The sequence below is a fragment of the Oncorhynchus gorbuscha genome, linkage group LG11 (genome assembly GCF_021184085.1).
Source record: "Oncorhynchus gorbuscha isolate QuinsamMale2020 ecotype Even-year linkage group LG11, OgorEven_v1.0, whole genome shotgun sequence".
NCBI lineage: Eukaryota > Metazoa > Chordata > Actinopteri > Salmoniformes > Salmonidae > Oncorhynchus > Oncorhynchus gorbuscha.
The window spans coordinates 50,080,084-50,105,084 of NC_060183.1; the positions used below are offsets into that span (position 1 = coordinate 50,080,084).

Genomic DNA, 25,001 nt, shown 5'->3' on the forward strand with positions numbered 1-25,001 from the left:
TGGTGGAGGGACATGATGGAGGGACGTGATGGAGGGACATGATGGAGGGACGTGATGGAGGGACATGATGGAGGGACGTGATGGAGGGACGTGATGGAGGAACATGATGGAGGGACGTGGTGGAGGGACATGATGGAGGGACGTGATGGAGGGACATGATGGAGGGACGTGGTGGAGGGACATGATGGAGGGACGTGATGGAGGGACATGATGGAGGGACATGATGGAGGGACATGGTGGAGGGACATGATGGAGGGACGTGATGGAGGGACATGATGGAGGGACGTGATGGAGGGATGTGGGAGCAGTTAGAAACATATTCATCATTAAAACAAGGAGAGCAGAGCAAATGGTGGGAATCATCACCTCCCTCCCAAAGCCATCTTCAGGACAGACTCCCTTCCTCACACTGGTTCGTGGATAAGGCTCCTCTTCTGGCCACAAGCAGTTTGTGTTTCAGAAGAAGTGAAATATGTAACTTTTTTCTATATTTACAAGACACATAAGTCCAGATGGATTTTGTCCTTTTGATCTATTATTTTATAGAATTTCTTGACATCTTTGATCATCTCAAAAAGTGTCACTTTTGCTCCCAGGTCAAGAAACATCACAAAAGCATATCCCCCCCCCCCCCCCTTTCCAATCCATATCCCGGCCCTTACCTTCTCCTGTGGCAGGCCGGTGATGACCACAGACAATTATCCAGACAGATACAAAAATTACCATAGCATGTTGTTATTTGGACATGGGGAGTATTGGAGGGTGGGGGATGCCGATTGAAAGCAACCACAACAAATGTTCAAGTCCATCATCAACTCCATCAATCAATGGTTAAGGATGTCCAATAGTGGCCATGGGTGACAGAGAGAGTGTCCACATTCATCTGGTTAGAGTCCGAACACTGTCAGGCACACTGGCTGGCAAATGGCTGTGTTGTTAACAGGCAATATCCATCCCCAGTGGCAGTTCACCACAGTCAGTGAGTTCATCTGGAGGTCGAAGGAACATCAACGTGTCAGCCAGTCCAACTAGCCCCCACGAGGCACTGGGCTCTGTGTCTGCACTGTCTCTGAGGGAGTAGTGGGCAGCACAGGAGCAGTACATCACCAACCCATCAGAATACCAACCTACCGGTCACCTCACAAACAGTTACAAGAAAATGAAGCATTGCTTTGAGAAATCAAATATGTAAAATGGCTTGCTAGGCCTTTACAGGTGGTAAGAGATGCAACCTTCAGTTGACGTCCCTCGACGGACCTGCAGACATCCTTGTTAACTGCTTTGCCCAATTTGATCAAACTGAGCATCGCAAAGCATTGGCATTTTAAAGAGCTTCATTCTGCCCTAATACTTCACTTCCAGCTATTCAATTTAAAGGATTTAATGAGATAGATATCAACCCATGAATTCCCCGGATCATAGAGAGTATAATACATGGTGGGCCAATTCCAGCCAGCTGCCAAATCTCGACAAGCCATTACACATGCTTGCTATATTTTACCTATAGATCGGACTACATCAAATGATCTTTTTGTAATGACAACTTGGCGAACGGAGTAGGCTCCGCAACCATTTACAGACACAGGCCTCGGCAGCCTGCGTAGACGATATCATGTGGTTTGGTTGTACACGTCTGTATACAGGTGGCAGATGTACATTTATAAAAAAGTAAACCATCCAAAGCGTGTATTTAATGTGGATGTTTTCAGAAACAAAAAGTATAAAGAAAACAAATGCTAGTATGTACATCTAAAATAACACATCTTTGGTATGACATGAGCACACGAATAGAACTTAGCACGAGACTGTGACCTCCATGGAAATCATACAATGCTCCACTTCTTCTCCCTTGCCACGTCATTCTCCTGTTCAGAAAAATTAGCTCGTTTTAATGAAATAATGATTCCCATTAGATAGCATTATGGCCGCTGACTGGCAATTTGAATGGGAATAACAGCAAGCCTTTGAGCTCTGGTAAACATGATTTTGTATCATGATGTCTCTATTTCTTTATATCTCCCTCATTTCATTTTCCTCCAGAAACCTTGTTTATTGCACATTCCTTTTTTCACTCCAAACACAGCGTGAAAGAACTGTCATTATCCATTCCCTGGTGCAGGCACCCTACAATGTTGTCGCTGTATGGGCCAGAGCTGTAACCAAAGCGATGTTAATGTTAACGTGTCATGCATGTTGCATCACGTTTCAAGTTTCCCAAGAGCCAGGAGGAGGGGAACAGGAGGGCCACTTTGAAGTGTTTGGAAAAATAAAGAGAGATGATAGCAGAACTCCCAGGATGCATCAGCCTTCATAATGGTCACATTCCGGGTGCCAGATGCCAAAGGCCTCTAGCCATGTAAATTGATATTTTTTTGTTTTCTTCTCCTCACCTCGGCCCCCTTGTGGCTTCCCATGCCAATGTGCTAAAAAAGGCCCCAAAGAACCACTCCGCTCCATCGCCCTCTATTCAAGAGTCATGGTGGATCTGTGGCATCCCCACCCTGCCTCAACTGACAGCCTATATCGCTCCAGCTGTTAGCGTCCAAAGGTGAGCGTGGTGGTGCGTTCTGGGGGAGGGAAGGGACCACCGGTGCCCTCGGATGGGACTCTAAGGATAGAGGGCGGTGAGCGGGGCCTGGCCCTCACCCCCATGGTGGCAGAGGGCACAGTGGGCAGGGCTACAGTCTGTATGGTGGCCCTCTCGCGTGGCCCCAGCTCCTCCAGGCCCTGTGGGGGGCCCTCGTAGCCCATGTTGAGCCGCAGGGGCTGATGGGCTTGGCAGTAGTCCACGATAGGCTGCTCATACCGGTAGTACGTTAGGGCGCCCATCTGGTGCGGGGCCTGTTTAGAAGAGGGAGGGAGGGAGGGAGGGAGGGGGAGGGAGGGAGGATGATGCAGGGATTGAGAATGGCAGAGGGAGAGAGAGAGAATGTGGGAGAAATTAGGTGGGAGAGGGAGGGAGGGGGAGGGAGGGAGGGAGGGAGGGAGGGGGAGGGAGGAGCAGAGAGAAAAAAACATCAGAGATGTCAATCTCAAATGCTTCTATTTTTTGTTGAGAGCTCTGAGCACTCTAGATATCAACAAGCAGTTGGGAACAAATAATCATGAATAATTATAATAATATCTACAATTCAAACAAATATTTTTGTCAAACAGTGAGTCGTTTGTCAGAAAACAATAACAATGTGTATCAATTCCCTAAATGAGTCATTAATTTACATTTGAGTCATTTAGCAGACTCTCTTATCCAGAGTGATTTACAGTTAGTGCATTCATCTTAAGACAGCTAGCTGGAACAACCACATATCACAGTCACTTATCGTTCATTTCAGCAAGCCATGACACCATCTCAGATTATTCTGAAATCTTTTCTGTAGTTAAAAACAGAATAGATGAGCATTCCCGCAAAATTATTTTGCTGACATTTAATTTGATCTCTGGGAAATTAAGCTAATTGATTGTACCCAAATTGGCCCTTTTAATTAAAAGGATTTACATTCAATTATATTTATTATATATTTACATTACATATCAGTATAGTACCCAACATCTGATTTGGACTATTGAGAAAGACATGAAGAAGATCCGTTTCGGATCAAAACATTGTCAACAAAGAGGTGAATTGGGAAGTTCAACAATATGGACGAACACCCCACACACCATGCCACCCATGAACACCCCACACACCATGCCATCCACGAACACCCCACACACCATGCCACCCACGAACACCCCCCACACCATGTCCCCCATGAACACCCCACACACCATGCCACCCATGAACACCCCACACACCATGCCACCCACAAACACCCCACAAACCATGCCACCCATGAACACCCCATACACCATGACATCCACGAACACCCCCCACACCATGTCCCCCACGAACACCCCACACACCATGCCACCCACAAACACCCCACACACCATGCCACCAACGAACACCCCACACACCATGCCACCCACGAATACCCCACACACCATGCCCCTCACGAACACCCCACACACTATGCCAATCCCACCCCAACAGCTGTCTGACAAGTAGTATGGAGCTGCACTTTGAGTATTGGTTCTTCATCCTATGTAATTTATTTCCGTGCAAATCCGGTGATGTTTTTTTTCCCTGTTCAGAGACATTAGCAATTGAAGTTGCTTGTATTATTTACCATATATTTGTGTGAAAGTACCGGGTGCCACTGTTCCTGCTACTGCCACACCCTTAGCCATTATCCATTTTGCTGGTCTCTTGTGTTTATTAAATGGATCACAACATTTTCTTTGCAAATGTGGGTAGAAACACAATAGCTTTTGCTAGATGTCTTTTTACCCAATGTGAGCGTAGCATCTGTCTTATTATACGGTGTACACCATGCTGATTTCTATTTTCAAATAGACATGCAGACGTCCACATACATAAATATGTCGTACATAAAAGAGAGGATCAGTGTAAACTGAAGCAGAGATCCATAGAGTCTAGACAACCACAAATGATACAAAATCAGACACAGACACAGGATGTTCACTGCTGTTACAGCATTCTCCCCTCATTCAAGTACAATGACATAACTCAAAATCACTATGCTCGCTCCATCACCATGTCACTTGTGTCAGTGCCAGAAGCACTCGTCACATTTGGTGTTGTGTCAAGTCTCCCATTCCCTCCCCAACCGGAGCACAGTGCCAAACAAACAGATGAGGGACTTCCAGCGTTTTCCCCAACTCACTGCCTGAGTTCACTGCCTTAACAAAGGCCAATTAGTGGAGGTTGAAAGGTGCCCAGAAACAACAGTGGGAGATGGCAGTCGTCTGGAATTAAACACATGTGCCTGACAGCGATGATAGACGATCAGATCTTACAATGGCGGCTGTGACAAGAAACAAACAACAACAACAACAACAACAACAAATAGGGAGCTACAAAAGAAAACAGAGAGAGAGATAAATATTTCCAAGGGTGCTGTCTTGTCTGGGAGGACACTGCATCAATTCAGCCCTATAAGTTCTCTAGTCTGTTGGCTGACAGAGCAAAAACAAAATGAGCCTCCTCTTTGGGTAACATGGATTCAAGGTTTATACAAAGAGTAGAAGTCATGGACCCAGTCAGTTGAGCAAGATCAGTCATTCAGATAGTTGAGTTACCACAGGCAGAATAGTCCCTAAGTGTGGAATAACAGTCAAAGTAGTCGTGCGCAAAGTTAAAGAGATCAGACCGATACAGAACATATAGTCCCACTGAGCTATATTGACTTGATTTGGTGTCTAATGAGCAGGGTTGGGGCCAATTCCATTTTAATTCTAGTCAATTCAGAAAGTAAACAAAATGCCAATTTCCTCATTGAAAAGCACTGAAGAGAATTGGAATTTCAGACTACTTCCTGATTTGACTGGAATTGAAATGGAATTGACCCTAACCCTGTTAAGGCATAGGTTCCAATTCCTGACTAGTCTGACTGGGAACAGACTGGCCTATGTCAATAAATACAGAAAACAAACGAACTGTACAGACTACAGAGAAAGTATGACCTCTTTTCACAAATCTGTCCCTCCCCCCTTTCTCAAATGGACTCCATTAGGCTAGACCTATACTCATTACATTATGTGCACTCAGCGGATTACTCCCCCCTCTCTCTGAGTCTCTCCTCCCTCCTCCCCCCACACACCCCTCCCCCTTATCATTAATTAACGGATATTAACTCCTAACTGTTTCAGTGGATTCTGTCGAAGTGCCAGGGCATAAATCTGCCCAGAATGCTAGGAATGTGTGTGTGTGTGTGTGTGTGTCAGAGAGAGAGAGAGAGAGAGAGAGAGAGAGAGAGAGAGAGAGAGAGAGAGAGAGAGAGAGAGAGAGAGAGAGAGAGAGAGAGAGAACCTGTTAACACACACCTGGCGGTCTGGCAGCAACTCCACAGCACTCTCTGGCCTCGGCGTTGTGTGATTGAATTGTCTCCTCAGAGAGGAGTGGAATGGAATTAGGTGTAAATCTCAGACTGATGCGCTTGGTGTGATGAACCAGCTTAATTGGCTTACATTGTTCTTTTTGTTTGTCTCCAAAGAGAGAAAAATGTCCCCATTGGTTAATATTTATAACAGTGACAGTGCCTCGGGCAAAGACAATGCAAATGGTTCCCTTGGACCGCTTCGCCGAAACACTTTCACTTTGATCCTCTCAGCTCCGCCTCGTCGGTCTGTCTGGGCACTAGGTTACTATAGCAAAGGGGAAAGATGGAGAGCGGACCCATACTCATGCATTTGCAATATGACCTTACAGTATGTTTCCAGGTAGTCTCTTAGGAACCAGGATATGAGAGTGAATCAGAGCCATTGATTCTCTGTGCCGTGGAAGGTCACATTCAGAGAAGTGTATCCATCGCACATGCCTGCTACTCATTACGGATAGCAGTGTGCACAGTGACCGGAAACGCACTGTCATTTGCAGCTGCTAAAAAAGAATACCGTGTGGAAAGACATTACCATCATTTATTGCAATGTGATATCTATATTTAATTCAATGTAATTCACTTGTCATGAAAATACTTCACTTACTCTGATTATACGGAATAGAAATAATTGTGTTCCAGAGTGCTGATTGGGTAAGGTACTTATAATGCTATCAGGGGTAAAGCTCTGTTTTCATAATGTGTTTGCAACGTGAGTGATCTCCCTCTCTTTGTGTGTGTGTGTGTGTGTGTGTGTGTGTGTGTGTGTGTGTGTGTGTGTGTGTGTGTGTGTGTGTGTGTGTGTGTGTGTGTGTGTGTGTGTGTGTGTGTGTGTGTGTGTGTGTGTGTGTGTGTGTGTGTGTGTGTGTGTGTGTGTGTGTGTGTGTGTGTGTCTGCGGAACTGTAGGCCTAAATATATCCATTAAAATAAAATAAAAATTGCCACATGCTTCGTAAACTACAGGTGAAGACCAACAGTGAAATGCTTACTTTTGCAGAGTTAAAGATAAAAAAAAGTGACATTAAAATATAAATAATGACACAAGGAATAAATACACAGTGAATCATGAATAACAATAACGAAACAAATAACATGGCTATATGTGTGGCCTATACACTGAGTGTACACAACATTAAGAACACCTTCCTAATATTGAGTTGCACCACCCCCTTTTGCCTTCAAAACAGCCTCAAAGCTTTCACCTGGATTCACCTGGTCTGTCATGGAATGAGAAGGTGTCCTTAATGTTTCGTACACCCAGTGTATGTGTGTGTGTGTCACTGTGTAGGTGCGTCAGTCTGCAACATTAATGTTGTCCTTTCCTTGCGTGCGGGTTTAGATGGCACAGATATTGCACTGGGGACATCCATGACATGGAGCCCACCAGACAGGTTTTCAGCCCCAGAAAAACAGACGGTGTCTGAGGGGAAGTATAGCCAAACATCACTACATTTACAAAAACAAAGCATGACCCCAGAGGAAAGCAGCTGCAATCCATGTACGTGCAGTCCATTACCGTGTGGCCATTTGCATCTGTGTGTGTGTGTGTGTGTGTGTGTGTGTGTGTGTGTGTGTGTGTGTGTGTGTGTGTGTGTGTGTGTGTGTGTGTGTGTGTGTGTGTGTGTGTGTGTGTGTGTGTGTGTGTGTGTGTGTGTGTGTGTGTGTGTGTGTGTGTGTGTGTGTGTGTGTGTGTATGTTTGTGTGTATCAAATCATAGCAAATTTTATTAGTCACATGCACCGAATACAACAGGTGTAGAACTTACAGTGAATTGCTTACTTACGAGCCCCTAACCGACAGTGCAGTTTCAAAAAATACGGATAAGATTAAGCGATAAAAGTAACAAGTAAAAAATAAAAATAACAATACATACAGGGGGGTGCCGGTACAGAGTCAATGTGTGGGGGCACCGGTTAGTATGTGTGTGTGCCCGTGTATGTGTGTGTGCCCGTGCTAGCTAAGTGAGTGAAGTGAACATTCTGGCATTCCTATTCCATTCCGTAAGCAATCATCATCTGCTGTAAAACAAACCCAACAGTCTAACAAATGACTAAGCTTGTCGTAAGGACCGGATGTTGGGACAACTTTAAGGGCAGTAATTAGCAGGAGACAGCGAGATCAGGTGCAAAATAGTGTCCAGTGAAAGTAGTTCCAGGTGAATGACAAAATCCAATGAGCTACCGAGTCAGCTTTGTCACAAAACTCTTCACCCAGGCTTTTGGCCCTGTCTACAGAGCTTTGACACCCTCTGTCCTCAGTCATAATTTGGCAGATAGCTCTGGAAGTGGGGCAGAGTTTTCCTTTATGGGTGTGTTATCCAGGTGTGTTATCCACATGTGTGTATTTAAATGTAAGTGTCTCTCTAAACAAGCTGTTACCCTCCTGCTAATTCCTTAATGTACGCCACTCCCTTTATGTGCACTGCAGTATTGATTACAGGTCTCTGACACCACACAAATGAACCGGCTTCACTCCACACACACACACACACACACACACACACACACACACACACACACACACACACACACACACACACACACACACACACACACACACACACACACACACACACACACACACACACACACACACACACACACACACACACACACACACACACACACACACACACGCATTCACATACACACACACATACAGAGCTAAATAAAATGTTCGCTGCCCCCTTCACGCACCAGCATCTGCCCACCGTTGATGCACTGTGTCCTCAGCTGTACAGACACTAGAGGAGGTTCTAAGGACAGATCACAGCAAATGGGCCTTGAAATGTTAGTCAATGCTCAACACGGGTCCCCCTGTATTGCATTCCCAAGTTTTTCTCTTGTACTCCATGCCCTAGTCTTTCACATTCAACACAGAGCATTATTACCGCTGCTATTGATTTCTCTGCTGCGTTTCTGCGGCTGCATGGAAAAGTAGTACGGCTAAAATGGCCAACAACTCGAACCTCTCAGAGTTTGACAGGCTCTGTAGCTGCTACTGGGAATATAAAACACTTGCTTCTCCACTCAGAGTGGGAACAAGAGATTCTGTCGTGACATTTCATGTACTGCTCTTTTAGTCCACAGTTCCTTGCATCGCTCAAGGATAAATCTGTGTCTGCACTGTCCTGACACAGGGGTCAACGACCTTAGATTCATTCATTAGGGAATCTGTCCGTAGACTCTTATCTTTTTTTTTTATTCAATAGAAGGGCTTAGTGTGTTTGCTCATTCAAATCATCACAAGTGTCCCCCATGAATAAGGATGGGGCTTATTCAGTTAACTCAAACAAAGGGGATGAGAATTAATGTAAAAAGACAACAGGCTGTCCTTGTAGGTACTTCACATGGCTTTCATTTAGTCTAAGTCAGCAAGGGGCTATAAATTCTAGAGTGAGTCATCTATAGTTCATCATGGTAATGCCGGGTTGACCGAAAAGACATACTGTAATAATGAGTAAAAAGCTGTCCTCTACACAGTCTGACTAATGCAAACACTCAAACAACAAGTGCAATTATTTTTTTATCTTTAACTAGGCAAGTCAGTTAAGAACAATTTATTATTTTCAATGATGGCCTAGCAACAGTGGGTTAACTGCCTGTTCAGGGGCAGAACAACAGATTTGAACCTTGTCAGCTTGGGGGTTTGAACTTGCAACCTTCCGGTTACAAGTCAAACACTCTAACCACTAGGCTACCCTGTCTGGCAAGATAAATAGACAAACGGGTATAAAGGAAGTTATGGTGAGGTGTTATTTGTGTCAAAGGGATACCATTCGTTTAATATTTTTCTGCTATTCTTTGTGAATTTAAACTTCCCAGATTACTTGGCCTGAACCCTGGGTGCTCTGTCCAAGTGATGACCACAGGGCAAAATAAGGACTGTGTGGCCAGTCTTGGCTCGACGCTAGGCTGTATCTGTCTGAATTTAATCAGAGATATTGGGAAGGATTGAGCCTGACGTTGTACAGGCTATTAAAGACCTGACTAATAAGACATGTCAGGATGACCTAGGTGACCGCCATCCCAATATACAGAACTTTAACTTACCTAGCTATCTCCGTCCCTGTCTCTTCCTGTCTTTCCCACTCTCTAATTTACAGAACTTTAACTTACCTAGCTATCTCCATCCCTGTCTCTTCCTGTCTCTCCCACTCTCTAAATATAAACAAGTCTCTCACCGTTGCCGCCTGCTATAGACCACCCTCTGCCCCCAGCTGTGCTCTGGACACCATATGTGAACTGATTGCCCCCCATATATCTTCAAAGCTCGTGCTGCTAGGCGACCTAAACTGGAACATGCTTAACACCCCAGTCATCCTACAATCTAAGCTTGATGGCCTCAATCTCACACAAATTATCAATGAACCTACCAGGTACCACCCAAAAGCCGTAAACACGGGCACCCTCATAGATTTCATCCTAACCAACTTGCCCTCTAAATACACCTCTACTACCAAGATCTCAGCGATCACTGCCTCATTGCCTGCATCCATAATAGGTCAGCAGTCAAACAACCTTCACTCATCACTGTCAAACGCTCCCTGAAACACTTCAGCGAGCAGGCCTTTCTAATCGACCTGGCCGGGGTATCCTGGAAGGATATTAATCTCATCCCGTCAGTAGAGGATGCCTGGTTATTAAAAAAATGCCTTCCTCACCATCTTAAATAAGCATGCCCCATTCAAGAAATTCAAGAAATTTCAAGAAATTTAGAACCCGGAACAGATATAGCCCTTGGTTCTCTCCAGACTTTCCCTTAACCAACACAAAAACAACCTATGGCGTTCTGCATTAGCATCGAACAGCCGCCGTGATATGCAACTTTTCAGGGAAGCTAGAAAACAATATACACAGGCAGTTAGAAAAGCCAAGGCTAGCTTTTTCAAGCGGAAATGTGCTTCCTGCATCACAAACTCAGTGTTCTGGGACACTGTAAAGTCCATGGAGAATAAGAACACCTCCTCCCAGCTGCCCACTGCACTGAAGATAGGAAACACTGTCACCACCGATAAATCAACTATAATTGAGAATTTCAATAAGCATTTTTCTACGGCTGGCCATGCTTTCGACCTGGCTACCCCTACCCCGGTCAACAGCATTGCACCCCCCACAGCAACTCGCCCAAGCCTTTCCCATTTCTTCTTCTCCCAAATCAGTCAGCTGATGTTCTGAAAGAGCTGCAAAATCTGGAACCCTACAAATCAGCCGGGCTAGACAATCTGGACCCTTTCTTTCTAAAATTATCTGCCGAAATTGTTGCCACCCCTATTACTAGCCTGTTCAACCTCTCTTTCATGTCGTCTGAGATTCCCAAAGATTGGAAGCAGCTGCGGTCATCCCCCTCTTCAAAGGGGGGGGGGACACTCTTGACCAAAACTGCTACAGACCTATATCTATATCTATCCTACCCTGCCTTTCTCAGGTCTTCGAAAGCCAGGTCATTATTCATTGACCTGGCCAAGGCTTTCGACTCTGTCAATCACCATATCCTCATCAGCAGACTCTGGCAGTCTCTGTGGGGGTGCCACAGGGTTCAATTCTTGGACCGACTCTCTTCTCTGTATACATCAATGATGTCGCTCTTGCTGCTGGTGAGTCTTTGATACACCTCTACGCGGACGACACCATTCTGTATACTTCTGGCCCTTCTTTGGACACTGTGTAAACAACCCTCCAGGCGAGCTTCAATGTCATACAACTCTCCTTCCGTGGCCTCCAATTGCTCTTAAATACAAGTCAAACTAAATGCATGCTCTTCAACCGATCACTGCCTGCACCTGCCCGCCTGTCCAACATCACTACTCTGGATGGCTCTGAATATGTGGACAACTCCAAATACCTAGGTGTCTGGTTAGACTGTAAACTATCCTTCCAGACTCACATCCTCTCCAATCCAAAGTTAAATCTAGAATTGGCTTCCTATTTCGCAACAAAGCATCCTTCACTCATGCTTCCAAACATACCCTTGTAAAACTGACCATCCTACCAATCCTCGACTTCGGCGATGTCATTTACAAAATAGCCTCCAATACCCTACTCAATAAATTGGATGCAGTCTATCACAGTGCCACCCGTTTTGTCAACAAAGCCCCATATACTACCCACCACTGCGACCTGTACGCTCTCGTTGGCTGGCCCTCACTTCATACTCATCGCCAAACCCACTGGCTCCAGGTCATCTACAAGACCCTGCTAGGTAAAGTCCCCCCGTATCTCAGCTCGCTGGTCACCATAGCAGCACCCACCAGTAGCACGCCCTCCAGAAGGTATATCTCTCTGGTCACCCCCAAAACCAATTCTTCCTTTGGCCGCCTCTCCTTCCAGTTCTCTGCTGCCAATGACTGGAATGAACTACAAAAATCTCTGAAACTGGAAACACTTATCTCCCTCACTAGCTTTAAGCACCAGCTGTCAGAGCAGCTCACAGATTATTGCACCTGTACATAGCCCATCTATAATTTAGCCCAAACAACTACCTCTTTCCCTACTGTATTTATTTATTTATTTTGATCCTTTGCACCCCATTATTTCTATCTCTACTTTGTACATTCTTCTACTGCAAATCAATCATTCCAGTGTTGTACTTGCTATATTGTATTTACTTTGCCACCATGGCCTTTTTTGCCTTTACCGCCCTTATCTCACCTCACTTGCTCACATTGTATATAGACTTATTTTTCTACTATATTATTGACTGTATGTTTGTTTACTCCATGTGTAACTCTGTGGCCAGGTTGCAATTGTAAATGAGAACTTGTTATCAACTTGCCTACCTGGTTAAATAAAGGTGAAATAAAAAATAAAATAAAAAATATACAGAGCTTGAACTTAGCTAGCTATCTCCGTCCCTGTCTCTTCCTGTTTCTCCCACTCTCTAATATACATAACTTTAACTTATCTACCTATCTCCGTCCCTGTCTCTTCCTGTCTCTCTCACTCTCTAATGTACATAACATTTGAACTTACCTAGCTATCTCTGTCACTGTCTCTGCCTTTCTTGCCCCACTCTCTGACTCACTGGTATTGTCCTTTCTCCAAAGGTATTTGCTTGTAATAGAAATAAACATGAAATAGGTAAGAGATGCATCTCTAAATGGTAAGCAGCACTATGAGGTCACTCAATGTCCTCATGATCTCATCCTCCTCGGCCGTATCGCTCTAAGACAGTAAAAGCACTGGGAGTTCTTGTTCTTGTACTGTAAGTACCAAACAAAGGAAGGTATATATATAATACGGGTGCAGCAGGTTCAACAGCACAAAAATGCTATCTGGACGAAGGGGTTTACTCAAAAAGTTGATTTCCCGTTTCAACAGAATTTCATTTAGGGCTTACACAGCTGAAAAGGGGAGTTTGCTATGAAATGTCAGGCTGTAATTATTGTGTGGTGTAATGCTGCTCCTCTCTCCTCGCCCACCACTCTTTGTATGATTGCATTAGCGAGAAGGTACAGCAGTGTGAGAAGCAGCTTCGGTGCTGGGTAGCTTATTTGAGTGTGGCATCGCTTAGTTTGACTGTTTTCTTTATGTGATTAAGTGTGTGTTTATGTGTGTGTTTGAGTGAGTGTGTGTGTGATACTGCGTATTCTAATGAGTGAGCATCACAGCCACTAATTTTAATTAAAGCAACAACCACTTATTTGCTAGTAATTATGATAGATTGTGGACTGCTGAATTAATGAGGGGGTGTACGTTTTAAACTGTAAAAAATAATTAACCATGTGGGCTAAAGTGATGGGGGAAAAATAATCCAGGTTGTTGGAAACAGCCCCTAAAGAGATATGTTGTTTTCATACACGCAGCGTACATCGTGATCACTCTTCACAATCAAAGAGAACATTTCACTGAGAAACCTTGACCAGGCTGCACCTCTGAGGCTGGTGCATCACAGAGCTGAATATCAATCAGAGGTAATGGATACAGGTTAGGACTGCTAGGCAGGAAGCTAGGCACGATTCAGACAGTGTAGGGCCAGGTAATTAGTGTAACGACTTGGCACATTCCTAGACCTTGATGCAGCACTGCGAGAGACGGAAATGGCACAGCTGCTTCCCCTATAAACTTTTCCTAACAATTTCTCTTTCTCTCTGTCTCTCTGTTTCCCTTGCTCTCAATCACTTGCTTGCTCTTTGAAACGTGCACACAGATAACAACAATACAACATGCACCCAGTAGCACAGGTGCACACAGAGACACATGCAAATACTGAGTGACAAGACCAGTGTTTCTCTACTAAACGTGGTTAGATGCCTGCTTTGCAAATGGTAATTAAAATGCTTGGATCCTCAAATCCCTGATAAATATTTCATTAGGTGGCTCTTGGTGGATGCTATTGTTGACAGCACAACAATATTTACAATGGCCTTTAGAAATTATTGCACCCACAGGGACATCACCTACTCACACACAAATAACAAAAATCCTAGACAAATTAATATACGTAATACTTGCACATAACAGTAAATTCACATTACAACATATCAAAAGTTTTGAGTTCCAAAAGGTTGGTGTAAAAGAGGTAAATACATTTTGCTATCTATTAATAAGGACAAGTCACCTGGCACAGACAACAGGAATGGTAAAATGCTGAGGTTAGTAGTAGAATACATTGCGACTCCTGTTTGCCACATCTTCGGTTTAAGCCTAGAAGATGGTGTGTGCCCTCAGGCCTGGGGGGAGGCAAAGGTCATTCCGCTGCCCAATAATAGTAAAGTACCCGTTAATGGTTCAAACAGACGACCAATCAGCCTGTTACTGATGCTTAGCAAAAAACATTTTTAAATGGTGTTTGATCAAATACAATGTTATTTTATAGAAAGAAAATTTAGCATGCTTATAGGGAAGGGCACACAACATGCTTGACTCTAACACAAATTACTAATGATTTGCTGAAAGAAATTGAGAATAAGAAGATTGTGTGAGCTGTTTTGTTAGACTTCCGTGCTGCTTTTGATATCATTGATTATAGCCTATTGCTGAAAAAACGTAGGTGTTATGGATTTACACCCTCTGCCTTATCATGATTGAGAATTACCTATCTAATAGAACACAGAGGGTTTTCTTTAATTGAAGCCTATCTAATGCAAATTTGGTTGACTGTGGTGTACCGCAGGGTAGCCGGCTTGGGTCATTATTGTTTCTGTTTTTACTAATGACCTTCCACTGACCTTGAAAAAAGCCTGTGTGTCTATACACGCTGACGCCTCAACAGTATACATGCCGGCTACGACAGTAAAATAAATAACTGACACCCTTAACATAGAGCTTCAGTCAGTTTTAGAATGGGTAACAAGCATTAGGCTGGAAATATCTCAAAAAGGAAAAACATAGTTTTTGGGATAAATCGCACACTCACAACCCTAAACCTCATCTAGATATATTATTGAATAATGTGGTGATTGAGCAAGTTTAGAAGACTAAACTGCTGGATGTAACCCAAGATAGCAAGCTGTCATGGTCAAAACATATAGACTCAATGGTTGCTAAAATGGGAAGAGGTCTGTCCATGATAAGGCGTTGCTCTGCTTTCTTGACATCTCAATCAACCAGACAGGTCCTACAGGCCCTAGGTTTGTTACACCTGGACGACTGCCCAGTTGTGCAGTCATGTGTGGCAAAGAAGGACCAAGGCAAATTTCCGTTGGTCCAGAACAGAGCTGCACATATTGCACTTGGATGAACACGGAGGGCAAATGTCAACCCATGGAGGTCTGGATTTGGAGTCACACTCAAAATTAAAGTGGAAAACCACACTACAGGCTGATCCAACTTTGATGTAATGTCCTTAAAACAAGTAAAAATTAGGCTCAGTAGTGTGTGTGGCCTCCACATGCCTGTATGACCTCCCTACAACGCCTGGGCATGCTCCTGATGAGGTGGCGGATGGTCTCCTGAGGGATCTCCTCACAGACCTGGACTAAAGCATCCGCCAACTCCTGGACAGTCTGTGGTGCAACGTGACGTTGGTGGATGGAGCGAGACATAATGTCCCAGATGTGCTCAATTGGATTCAGGTCTGGGGAACGGGCGGGCCAGTCCATAGCATCAATGCCTTCCTCTTGCAGGAACTGCTGACACACTCCAGCCACATGAGGTCTAGCATTGTCTTGCATTAGGAGGAACCCAGGGCCAACCGCACAAGCATATGGTCTCACAAGGGGACTGAGGATCTCATCTCGGTACCTAATGGCAGTCAGGCTACCTCTGGTGAGCACATGGAGGGCTGTGTGGCCCCCCAAAGAAATGTCACCCCACACCATGACTGACCCACCACCAAACCGGTCATGCTGGAGGATGTTTCAGGCAGCAGAACGTTCTCCACGGCGTCTCCAGACTCTGTCACGTCTGTCACATGTGCTCAGTGTGAACCTGCTTTCATATGTGAAGAGCACAGGGCGCCAGTGGCGAATTTGCCAATCTTGGTGTTCTCTGGCAAGAGCCAAACGTCCTGCACGGTGTTGGGCTGTAAGCACAACCCCCACCTGTGGACGTTGGGCCCTCAAACCACCCTCATGGAGTCTATTTCTGACCGTTTGAGCAGACACATGCACATGTGTGTCCTGCTGGAGGTCATTTTGCAGGGCTCTGGCAGTGCTCCTCCTGCTCCTCCTTGCACAAAGGCGGAGGTAGCGATCCTGCTGCTGGGTTGTTGCCCTCCTACGGCCTCCTCCACGTCTCCTGATGTACTGGCCTGTCTCCTGGTAGCGCCTCCATGCTCTGGACACTACACTGACAGACACAGCAAACCTTCTTGCCACAGCTCGCATTGATGTGCCATCCTGGGCTGCACTACCTGAGCCACTTGTGTGGGTTGTAGACTCTGTCTCATGCTACCAATAGAGTGAAAGCACCGCCAGCATTCAAAAGTGACCAAAACATCAGCCAGGAAGCATAGGAACTGAGAAGTGGTGTGTGGTCACCACCTGCAGAACCACTGCTTTATTGGGGGTGTCTTGCTAATTGCCTATAATTTCCACCTGTTGTCTATTCCATTTGCAAAACAGCATGTGAAATTTATTGTCAATCAGTGTCGCTTTCTAAGTGGACAGTTTGATTTCACAGAAGTGTGATTGACTTGGAGTTACATTGTGTTGTTTAAGTGTTTATTTTTTAATTATTTATTTTTTTGAGCAGTGTATATTGTATCATGTAGGTTTATGTATATTAAGTATTCTATTTGGTGTGTTTTGTTTCCTGTTTGGACCCCAGGAAGGGGGTAATTGGGGATCCTAGTAAAATACTACATACTAAACACACACGTGCACACGCAGGCACATACTCAGAAAGATGTTTTCACAAATTGGTAATCAATGGCCTTGTTTCCAACAACAACATTGCTGGCTGTATAGCAACATGCGCACACACAACCCACCCAATCCCTGTGAATACTTGGAATACGATATCAGATGAAGTGAATATTGGAATATGAGGACAAGAACTGGGAATTCTTTAATTTTAAAATATCTGAAGATCTGAATTCTTCTAAAAATTGAGAGTTTGGAGACCCTGGAGTTTGGATTCCTCTTCTACACACACAGTGCCTTCAGAAAGTATTCATACCCCTTGACTTATTCCACATTAATTGTGTTACAACCTGAATTCGAAATGGATTATATACATTTTCTATCTCACCCATTTACACACAATACACCATAATGACAAAGTGAGAATGTGTTTTTTTGCAAATGCATTGAATATGAAATATGAATATGAAATACAAAAATATGAAATACAGAAATATATGTATTCACACCCCTGAGTCAATACATGTTGTATTTGTATATTGACTCAATAATACTTAATAATAATACTTATTATTATAATACTTGACTTCGATGTTTCATTTGTAATTAATTTGCAAAAATGTCAAAAACATAATTCCACATTGACATTATGGATAGTGTGTATAGGCCAGTGACACAACTTCTCAATTTAATCCATTTTAAATTCAGGCTGTAACACAACACAATGTGGAAAAAGTCAAGGGGTGTGAAAACTTTCTGAAGGCACTGTACACATCTGACTGACAGCGTCTCTCACCACGTCCACAGCCTCTACGGTACAGCCCTGTCTGTGTCAGATCAATACCAAGGCAGTTATTGAGGCTAAGCTACATCTGTTTTTCGACCAAGTCCTTACCACAGCCAACAGTACAGCCCTGTTTGATATTCTCTGATGTGATGATCACATGCTTCGTAAATAACAGGTGTAGCCTAACAGTGAAATGCTTCGAGAAAAAGAATATAACGATAACTATACATCTTTCTAGTAAGATGTATAGTTAAGTAAGACTTCACAACGGGCTGATGCTGATTCAGTCTTACCGGCTATGGATTCCTCTCTTCTGGATCAATCACACAAAACTCTTGACATGTCTGAATGCCTCACTGCACAGAGCATTCTCTGGGGAGGAGGAGAGGGAGAGATATACAGTGGTGCTACTCTTATCCTGACTCCTCCCTTCCAATCATGTAGGATTCATTCACTTTCAGTTTCGACGTAAAAGTGGGCCGGTGGTTCTCCCCTGTTGCTGTAATTGCTGTGTCCCGGTGTCTGTGATACCTCAGGTAGACTGTCTGACGTGCTAAATGACTTCCTTGAGGTAACCCGAAGCAGCACTGTCTATATAATAAGAAAAGGCTGATATTAAAGGACGCCTGGAATCACAGTAATCCGGTGTGCTCCCTGGTATAAGTGATCTGAATATATTATTTCACTGTGAACATCACATTACCTGTTACTGGAGAAGTGCTACTATCTCCCAGAGGGGATGCTTAGTTATAAAACACTTCACTTAAATTATATATACATCATAACAGTGCCATAATATATTGTTGTAAACATTACAATAAATGTCATAAGACGTCATGATATTTTAAGTGGCAGGACAGTGAGACTATAATCAGTAGGCTGCGCATGCCTTGTGAAGTTAAGCTGGTAGTAGAATAGAAAAATATTCTATGCGTGTTTTCTCATTATAGCCCTTACAAATTGTCTCGTTGTCCTGCTCCTATCGTGGAGCTAAAGTTGCCTTTTACTTCCATTATGCTAAGTTGATGCACCTCCTTTGTGGCTGTTGTGTCCTATTTGGAGTCAATGAGGAAGGCTCACAGGGGAAGGAGTCATTATCACTGTTTATTCACAGCAAGTCAGATGTCTGAAAGGACACAACTGTTCCTGTGTGTCACACTAGGCCTATTTTAGAACGTCCTTTTTTCCTTCTAACAAGCACTGTTTGGTAGCAGCCACTGCTGGTACATGTATCGAGGTGAATGCTATGATATTTCCTAGCAGATTAGCTATGGTCAGTCTTATACTGGATAAACACCTATGAGACAGGTTTGATCAAAAATAATATCGCCATTAAGATCCTACAGCGTATCAAATCAAAAATGGAATCAAATCAAATTTGTATTAGTCACAAGCGCCGAATACAACTGTCACGATCGTCGTAAGAAGCGGACCAAAGCGCAGCGTGGTGTGAATACATCATTTAATAGATGACGAAAAACACGAAGTAAACTGTACAAAAACAATAAACAAATAACGACCGTGAAGCTATCATAAGAACTGTGCTGACACAAGCAACTAACATAGACAATCACCCACAAATAAACGGTGAAACCCAGGCTACCTAAGTATGATTCTCAATCAGAGACAACTAATGACACCTGCCTCTGATTGAGAACCATACTAGGCTGAAACATAGAAATCCCAAAATCATAGAAAAACAAACATAGACTGCCCACCCCAACTCACACCCTGACCATACTAAATAACGACAAAACAAAGGAAATAAAGGTAAGAATGTGACAACAACAGGTGTAGACCTTACATGGAAATGCTTACTGACGAGCCCCTAACCAACAATTCCAACAACCAACATAAAAATATGAATAATAAATAAATGTAACAAGTCATTAAAGAGCAGCAGTAAAATAACAATAGCGAGACTTTATACAGGGGGATACCGGCACAGAGTCAATGTGCGGGGGCACCGGGTAGTTGAGGTAATATGTACATGTAGGTAGAATTATTAAAGTGACTAAGCATAGATGTTAACAACAGAGAGTAGCAGTGGTGTAAAAAGTGGTGGTGGGGGGGGTAGAAGCTGTTTAGAAGCCTCTTGGACCTTGACTTGGCGCTTTGGTACCGCTTGCCGTGCAGTATCAGAGAGAACAGTTTATGATTAGGGTGATTGGAGTTTTTGACAATTTTTAGGGCCTTCCTCTGACACCGCCTGGTATAGAGGTCCTGGATGGCAGGAAGCTTGGCCCCAGTGATGTACTGGGCCGTGCCCACTCCCCTCTGTAGTGCCTTGCGGTCGGAGGCCGAGCGGTTGCCATACCAGGCGGTGATGCTCTCGATAGTGCAGCTGTAGAACCTTTTGAGGATCTGAGGACCCATGCCAAATCTTTTCAGTCTCCTGAGGGGGAATAGGTTTTGTCGTGCCCTCTTCATGACTGTCTTGGTGTGCTTAGTTTGTTGGTGATGTGGACACCAAGGAACTTGAAGCTCTCAACCTGCTCCATTACATCCCCGTCGATGAGAATGCTCGTTCCTCTTTTTCCTGTAGTCCGCAATCACAATCTTGATCATGTTGTGGGAGAGGTTGTTGTCCTGGCACTACATGGCCAGGTGTCTGACAACCTCCCTATAGGCTGTCTCGGTGTTGTCGGTGATCAACAACCAGCATAAAAATGTTGCCGATGTTTGTGTCATCGGAAAACTTAATGATGGTGTTGGAGTCATGCCTGGCCATGTAGACATGAGTGAACAGGGAGTACAAGAAGGGACTGAGCACGCACCCTGAGGGGCCTTTGTGTTGAGGATCAGCGAGGCTAATGTGTTTTTACCTACCCTTACCACCATGGGGGTGGCCCGTCAGGAAGTCCAGGATCCAGTTGCAGGGGGAGGGGTTAAGTCCCAGGGTCCTTAGCTTATTGATGAGCTTTGTGGGCACAATGGTGATGAACACAGTTATAGTCAATGAATGGTGTTCTCACATAGGTGTTCATTTTGTCCAGGTGGGAAAGGGCAATGTGGAGTACAATAGAGAGGGCATCATCTGTGGATCTGTTAGGGCAGTATGCAAATTGGAGTGAGTCTAGGGTTTCTAGGATAATGTTGTTGATGTGAGTCATGACCAGCCTTTCAAAGCACTTCATGGCTACAGACGTGAGTGCTACGGGTCGGTAGTGTTCTTGGGCACAAGGACTATGGTGGTCTGCTTAAAATATGTTGGTATTACAGACTCGGACAGGGAGAGGTTGAAAATGTCAGTGAAGACATTTGCCAGTTGGTTAGTGCATGCTCGCAGTACACATCCTGGTAATCTGTCTGGCCCTGCAGCCTTGTGAATGTTGACCTGTTTAAAAGTCTTACTCACATCACCTGCAGAGAGCATGATCTTCCGGAAGAGCTGATGCTCTCATGCATGTTTCAGTGTTATTTGCCTCGAAGGGAGCATAGAAGTAGTTTAGCTCATCTGGTAGGCTTGTGTCACTGGGAAACTCTTGACTGTGCTTCCCTTTGTAGTCTGTAATGGTTTGCAAGCCCTGCCACATACAACGAGCGTGAGAGCTGGTATAGTATGATTCGATCTTAGTCCTGTATTGAAGCTTTGCCTGTTTGATGGTGCGTCTGAGAGCATAGCAGGATTTCTTATCAGCTTCTGGGTTAGAATCTCGCTCCTTGAAAGTGGCAGCGCTAGCCTTTTGCTCAGTGCGGATGTTGCCTGTAATTCATAGCATCTTAGCATCTGCTTCATCTGACCACTTTTTTATTGATCGAGTCACTGGTGCTTCCTGCTTGAATTTTTGCTTGTAAGCAAGAATCAGGAGGATAGAATTCTGATCAGATTTGCCAAATGCAGGGCGAGGGAGAGCTTTGTATGTGCCTCTGTGTGTGGAGTAAAGGTGGTCCAGAGTTTTTTCCCCCTTTAGTTGCACATTTAATTAACATGCTGATAGAAATTTGGTAAGATGGATTTAAGTTTCCCTGCATTAAAGTCTCCGGCTCCTAGGAGCACCAACTCTGAGTGAGCATTTTCCTGTTTGCTTATGGCAGAATACAGCTCATTCACTGCGGTCTTAGTGCCAGCATCAGTCTGTGGTGGTATGTTGACAGCTATGAAAAATACAGATGAAAACTCTCTAGGTAGATAGTGTGGTCTACAGCTTATAATGAGATACTCTACATCAAGCGAGCAAAACCTTGAGACTTCCTTAGATATTGCACACCAGCTGTTATTTACAAAAATACATAGTCCGATGCCCCTTGTCTTACAAGACGCCGCTGTTCTATCCTCCAGGTGCAGCGTATAACCAGCCAGCTGTATGTTGATAATGTTGTCATTCAGCCACGACTTCGTGAAGCACAAGATATTACAGTTTTGAATGTCCAATTGGTAGTTTAATCTTCCGCGTAGGTCATCGATTTTATTTTCCAAAGATTGAATGTTTGAATGGAAGGAAGTGGGGGTTTATTTGGTTCGCCTACGAATTCTCAGAAGGCAGTCTGCCCTCTGGCCCCTTTTTCTCTGCTTTCTCTTCACGCAAATTACGGGGATCTGGGCCTGTTCCCGGGAAAGCAGTATATCATTCACATCGGGCTCGTTTGGACTCGTTAAAGGAAAAAAAAGGATTCTGCCAGTCCGTGGTGAGTAATCACAGTTCTAATGTCCAGAAGTTATTTTCGGTCATAAGAGACGGTAGCAGCAACATTAAGTACAAAATACGTTTAAAACAAAAGTTACAAATAACGCAAAGAAATGATAAAAAAAACACAATTGGTTAGGAATACGTAAAACGTCAGCCTTGTTCTCCAGCGCCATCTTGTCAATCTTCAGAGTAGTTTGCTGTGTTTTTCTGTCCAACCACAATTCAAAATGGCCTTGTACGGTTGTACTGTAAAATGCCCTAAACCCCTCAAACTCAGCTATGGACCTCAGAGCCAGTTCCACTGTGTTTCTTTATTATTCCCCTCTAACCAGGGACTGATTTAGACCTGGGTCATCAGGTGGGTGAAATTAAGTATCAGGTAGAACAGAAACCCAGCAGGCTCCGGACCTTGTAGGGTAAGAGTTGAATGCCCTAAACCATCCACACTAACAATAGCAGTGCCAGAGAAGCAGGGAAACTCTTTGTTAGATGAAGGGGGTATGTGTCTACTGGCTTCTATACTTCCTGCCAGTGGGGCCAGGCCCAAATCAGCTTGGCTAAAAGCAGGGCTGATTGGTGCATAATTGAATGGCTTCTCCAGACGGTTTTCAAGGCTGACTCTATAATCATTTTAATTTAACTGTGACTCAAGGTGCAGGCCTAATCAGAGAAGTCTGTGCCCAAGACTGTGTGGTGCCAAGAGTTCCGCGGCTGCAGAACAGAAGTCACTCAGCAGTAAGAGGTGAGCTGAAACTAGTGTTCTGTTACAGGCTAGGGGGAGAACAATAGCAGAACAATATCATTATGCTGCAAGCCGAATGTGCGAACGGTTTCCTTTTTGTATATTGCTTTGATACTGATATCTGTATCGTAAACAAACTACATGAAAAAATACTGAATCAAATAAAATATATATTTTTTTTATCACATGTCACATGCTTCGTAAACAACAAGTGTGGAATAACAGTGAAATGCTTACTTACGGGCCCGTCCCAACAATGTAAAGAGAAAGAAAATTGAGAAGTAATAGAAAAGTAAAACACGTAATAATAAAAGTAGTAATAGATACATAATGAATAATGATAACTTATATATATATATACAAGTGGTACCAGTACTAAGTCAATGTGCAGGGGTACGAGGTAATTGAGGTAGGCATGTACATATAACTAGGAATAAAGTGACAGACAGTAGAACAGTAGCAGCAGTGTATGTGATGAGTCAAAACAGTTAGTGCAAAAAGGGGTCTATGCAGATAGTTAAATAGTTAACCAAATAGCTACGTAGACTAACTATTTAGCAGTCTTACGGCTTGAGGGTAGAAGCTGTTCAGGGTCCTGTTGGTTCCTGACTTGGTGCAGTGGTACCGCTTGCAATGCGGTAGCACCGAGAACATTCTATGACTTGGGTGGCTGGAGTCTTTAACAATTTTTAGGGCATTCCTCTGACACCGCCTGGAATAGAGGTCCTGGATGGCAGGGAGCTTGGCTATACTTATGTACTGGGCTGACCGCACCACTCTCTGTAACGCAATGCGGTCGGATGCCAAGCACTTTCTTATTCTTTATAATACATTTTTTTAACCTTTATTTAACTAGATAAGTCAGTTAAGAACAAATTCTTATTTAAAATGACGGCCTACCCCAGCCAAATTGTGTGCCACCCTATGGCACTCCAAATCACGGCCGGATGTGATACAGCCTGGATTCAAACCAGGGTGTCTGTAGTGACGCCTCTTGCACTGAGATGCAGTGCCTTAGACCACTGCCCTTGTCACGGCACAACAGTAGTGGGCTTGATTACCAACAACAATGTGACAGCCTACAGGGAGGAGATGAAGGCACTCAGAGAGTGGTGTCTGGAAAACAACCTCTCACTCAACATCAACAAAACAAAGGAGATGATCGTGGACTTCAGGAAACAGAAGAGGGAGCAGCCCCCTATCCACATCGATGGGACAGCAGTGGAGAAGGTGTAAAGTTTTAAGTTCCTCGGCGTACACATCACGGACAAACTGAAATGGTCCACCCACACAGACAGTATGGTGAAGAAGGTGCAAGAGCGCCTCTTTAACCTCAGGAGGCTGAAGAAATTTGGCTTGTCACCTAAAACCCTCACAAACTTTTACAGATGCACAATTGAGAGCATCCTGTGTGGCTATATCACTGCCTGGTAAGGCTATCCAGAGGGTGGTGCAGTCTGCACAACGCATCAACGTAGGAAAACTACCTGCCCTCCAGGACACCTACAGCACCCGATGTCACAGGAAGATCAAAAAGATCATCAAGGACAACAACCACCGAGCTACTGCCTGTTCACCCCGCTACCATCCAGAAGGTGAGGTCAGTACAGATGCATCAAAGCTGGGACTGAGAGACTGAAAAACAGCTTCTATCTC

At 44.2% G+C, this 25,001-nt stretch overlaps 1 protein-coding gene across 1 annotated transcript in view; it reads right to left on the bottom strand.

Annotated features, from left to right (window-relative positions):
* Positions 1–626: 626 nt before the first annotated feature.
* LOC124048879 (leucine-rich repeat transmembrane neuronal protein 4-like) overlaps positions 627–25,001 on the bottom strand; it is a 130,792-nt gene continuing 106,417 nt past the window's right edge. The window contains exon 3 of the mRNA XM_046370027.1: positions 627–2,841. Within this exon, the coding sequence (XP_046225983.1) occupies positions 2,536–2,841 (306 nt within the window). The 3' untranslated portion in view covers positions 627–2,535. The remainder of the gene's footprint in view (positions 2,842–25,001) is intronic.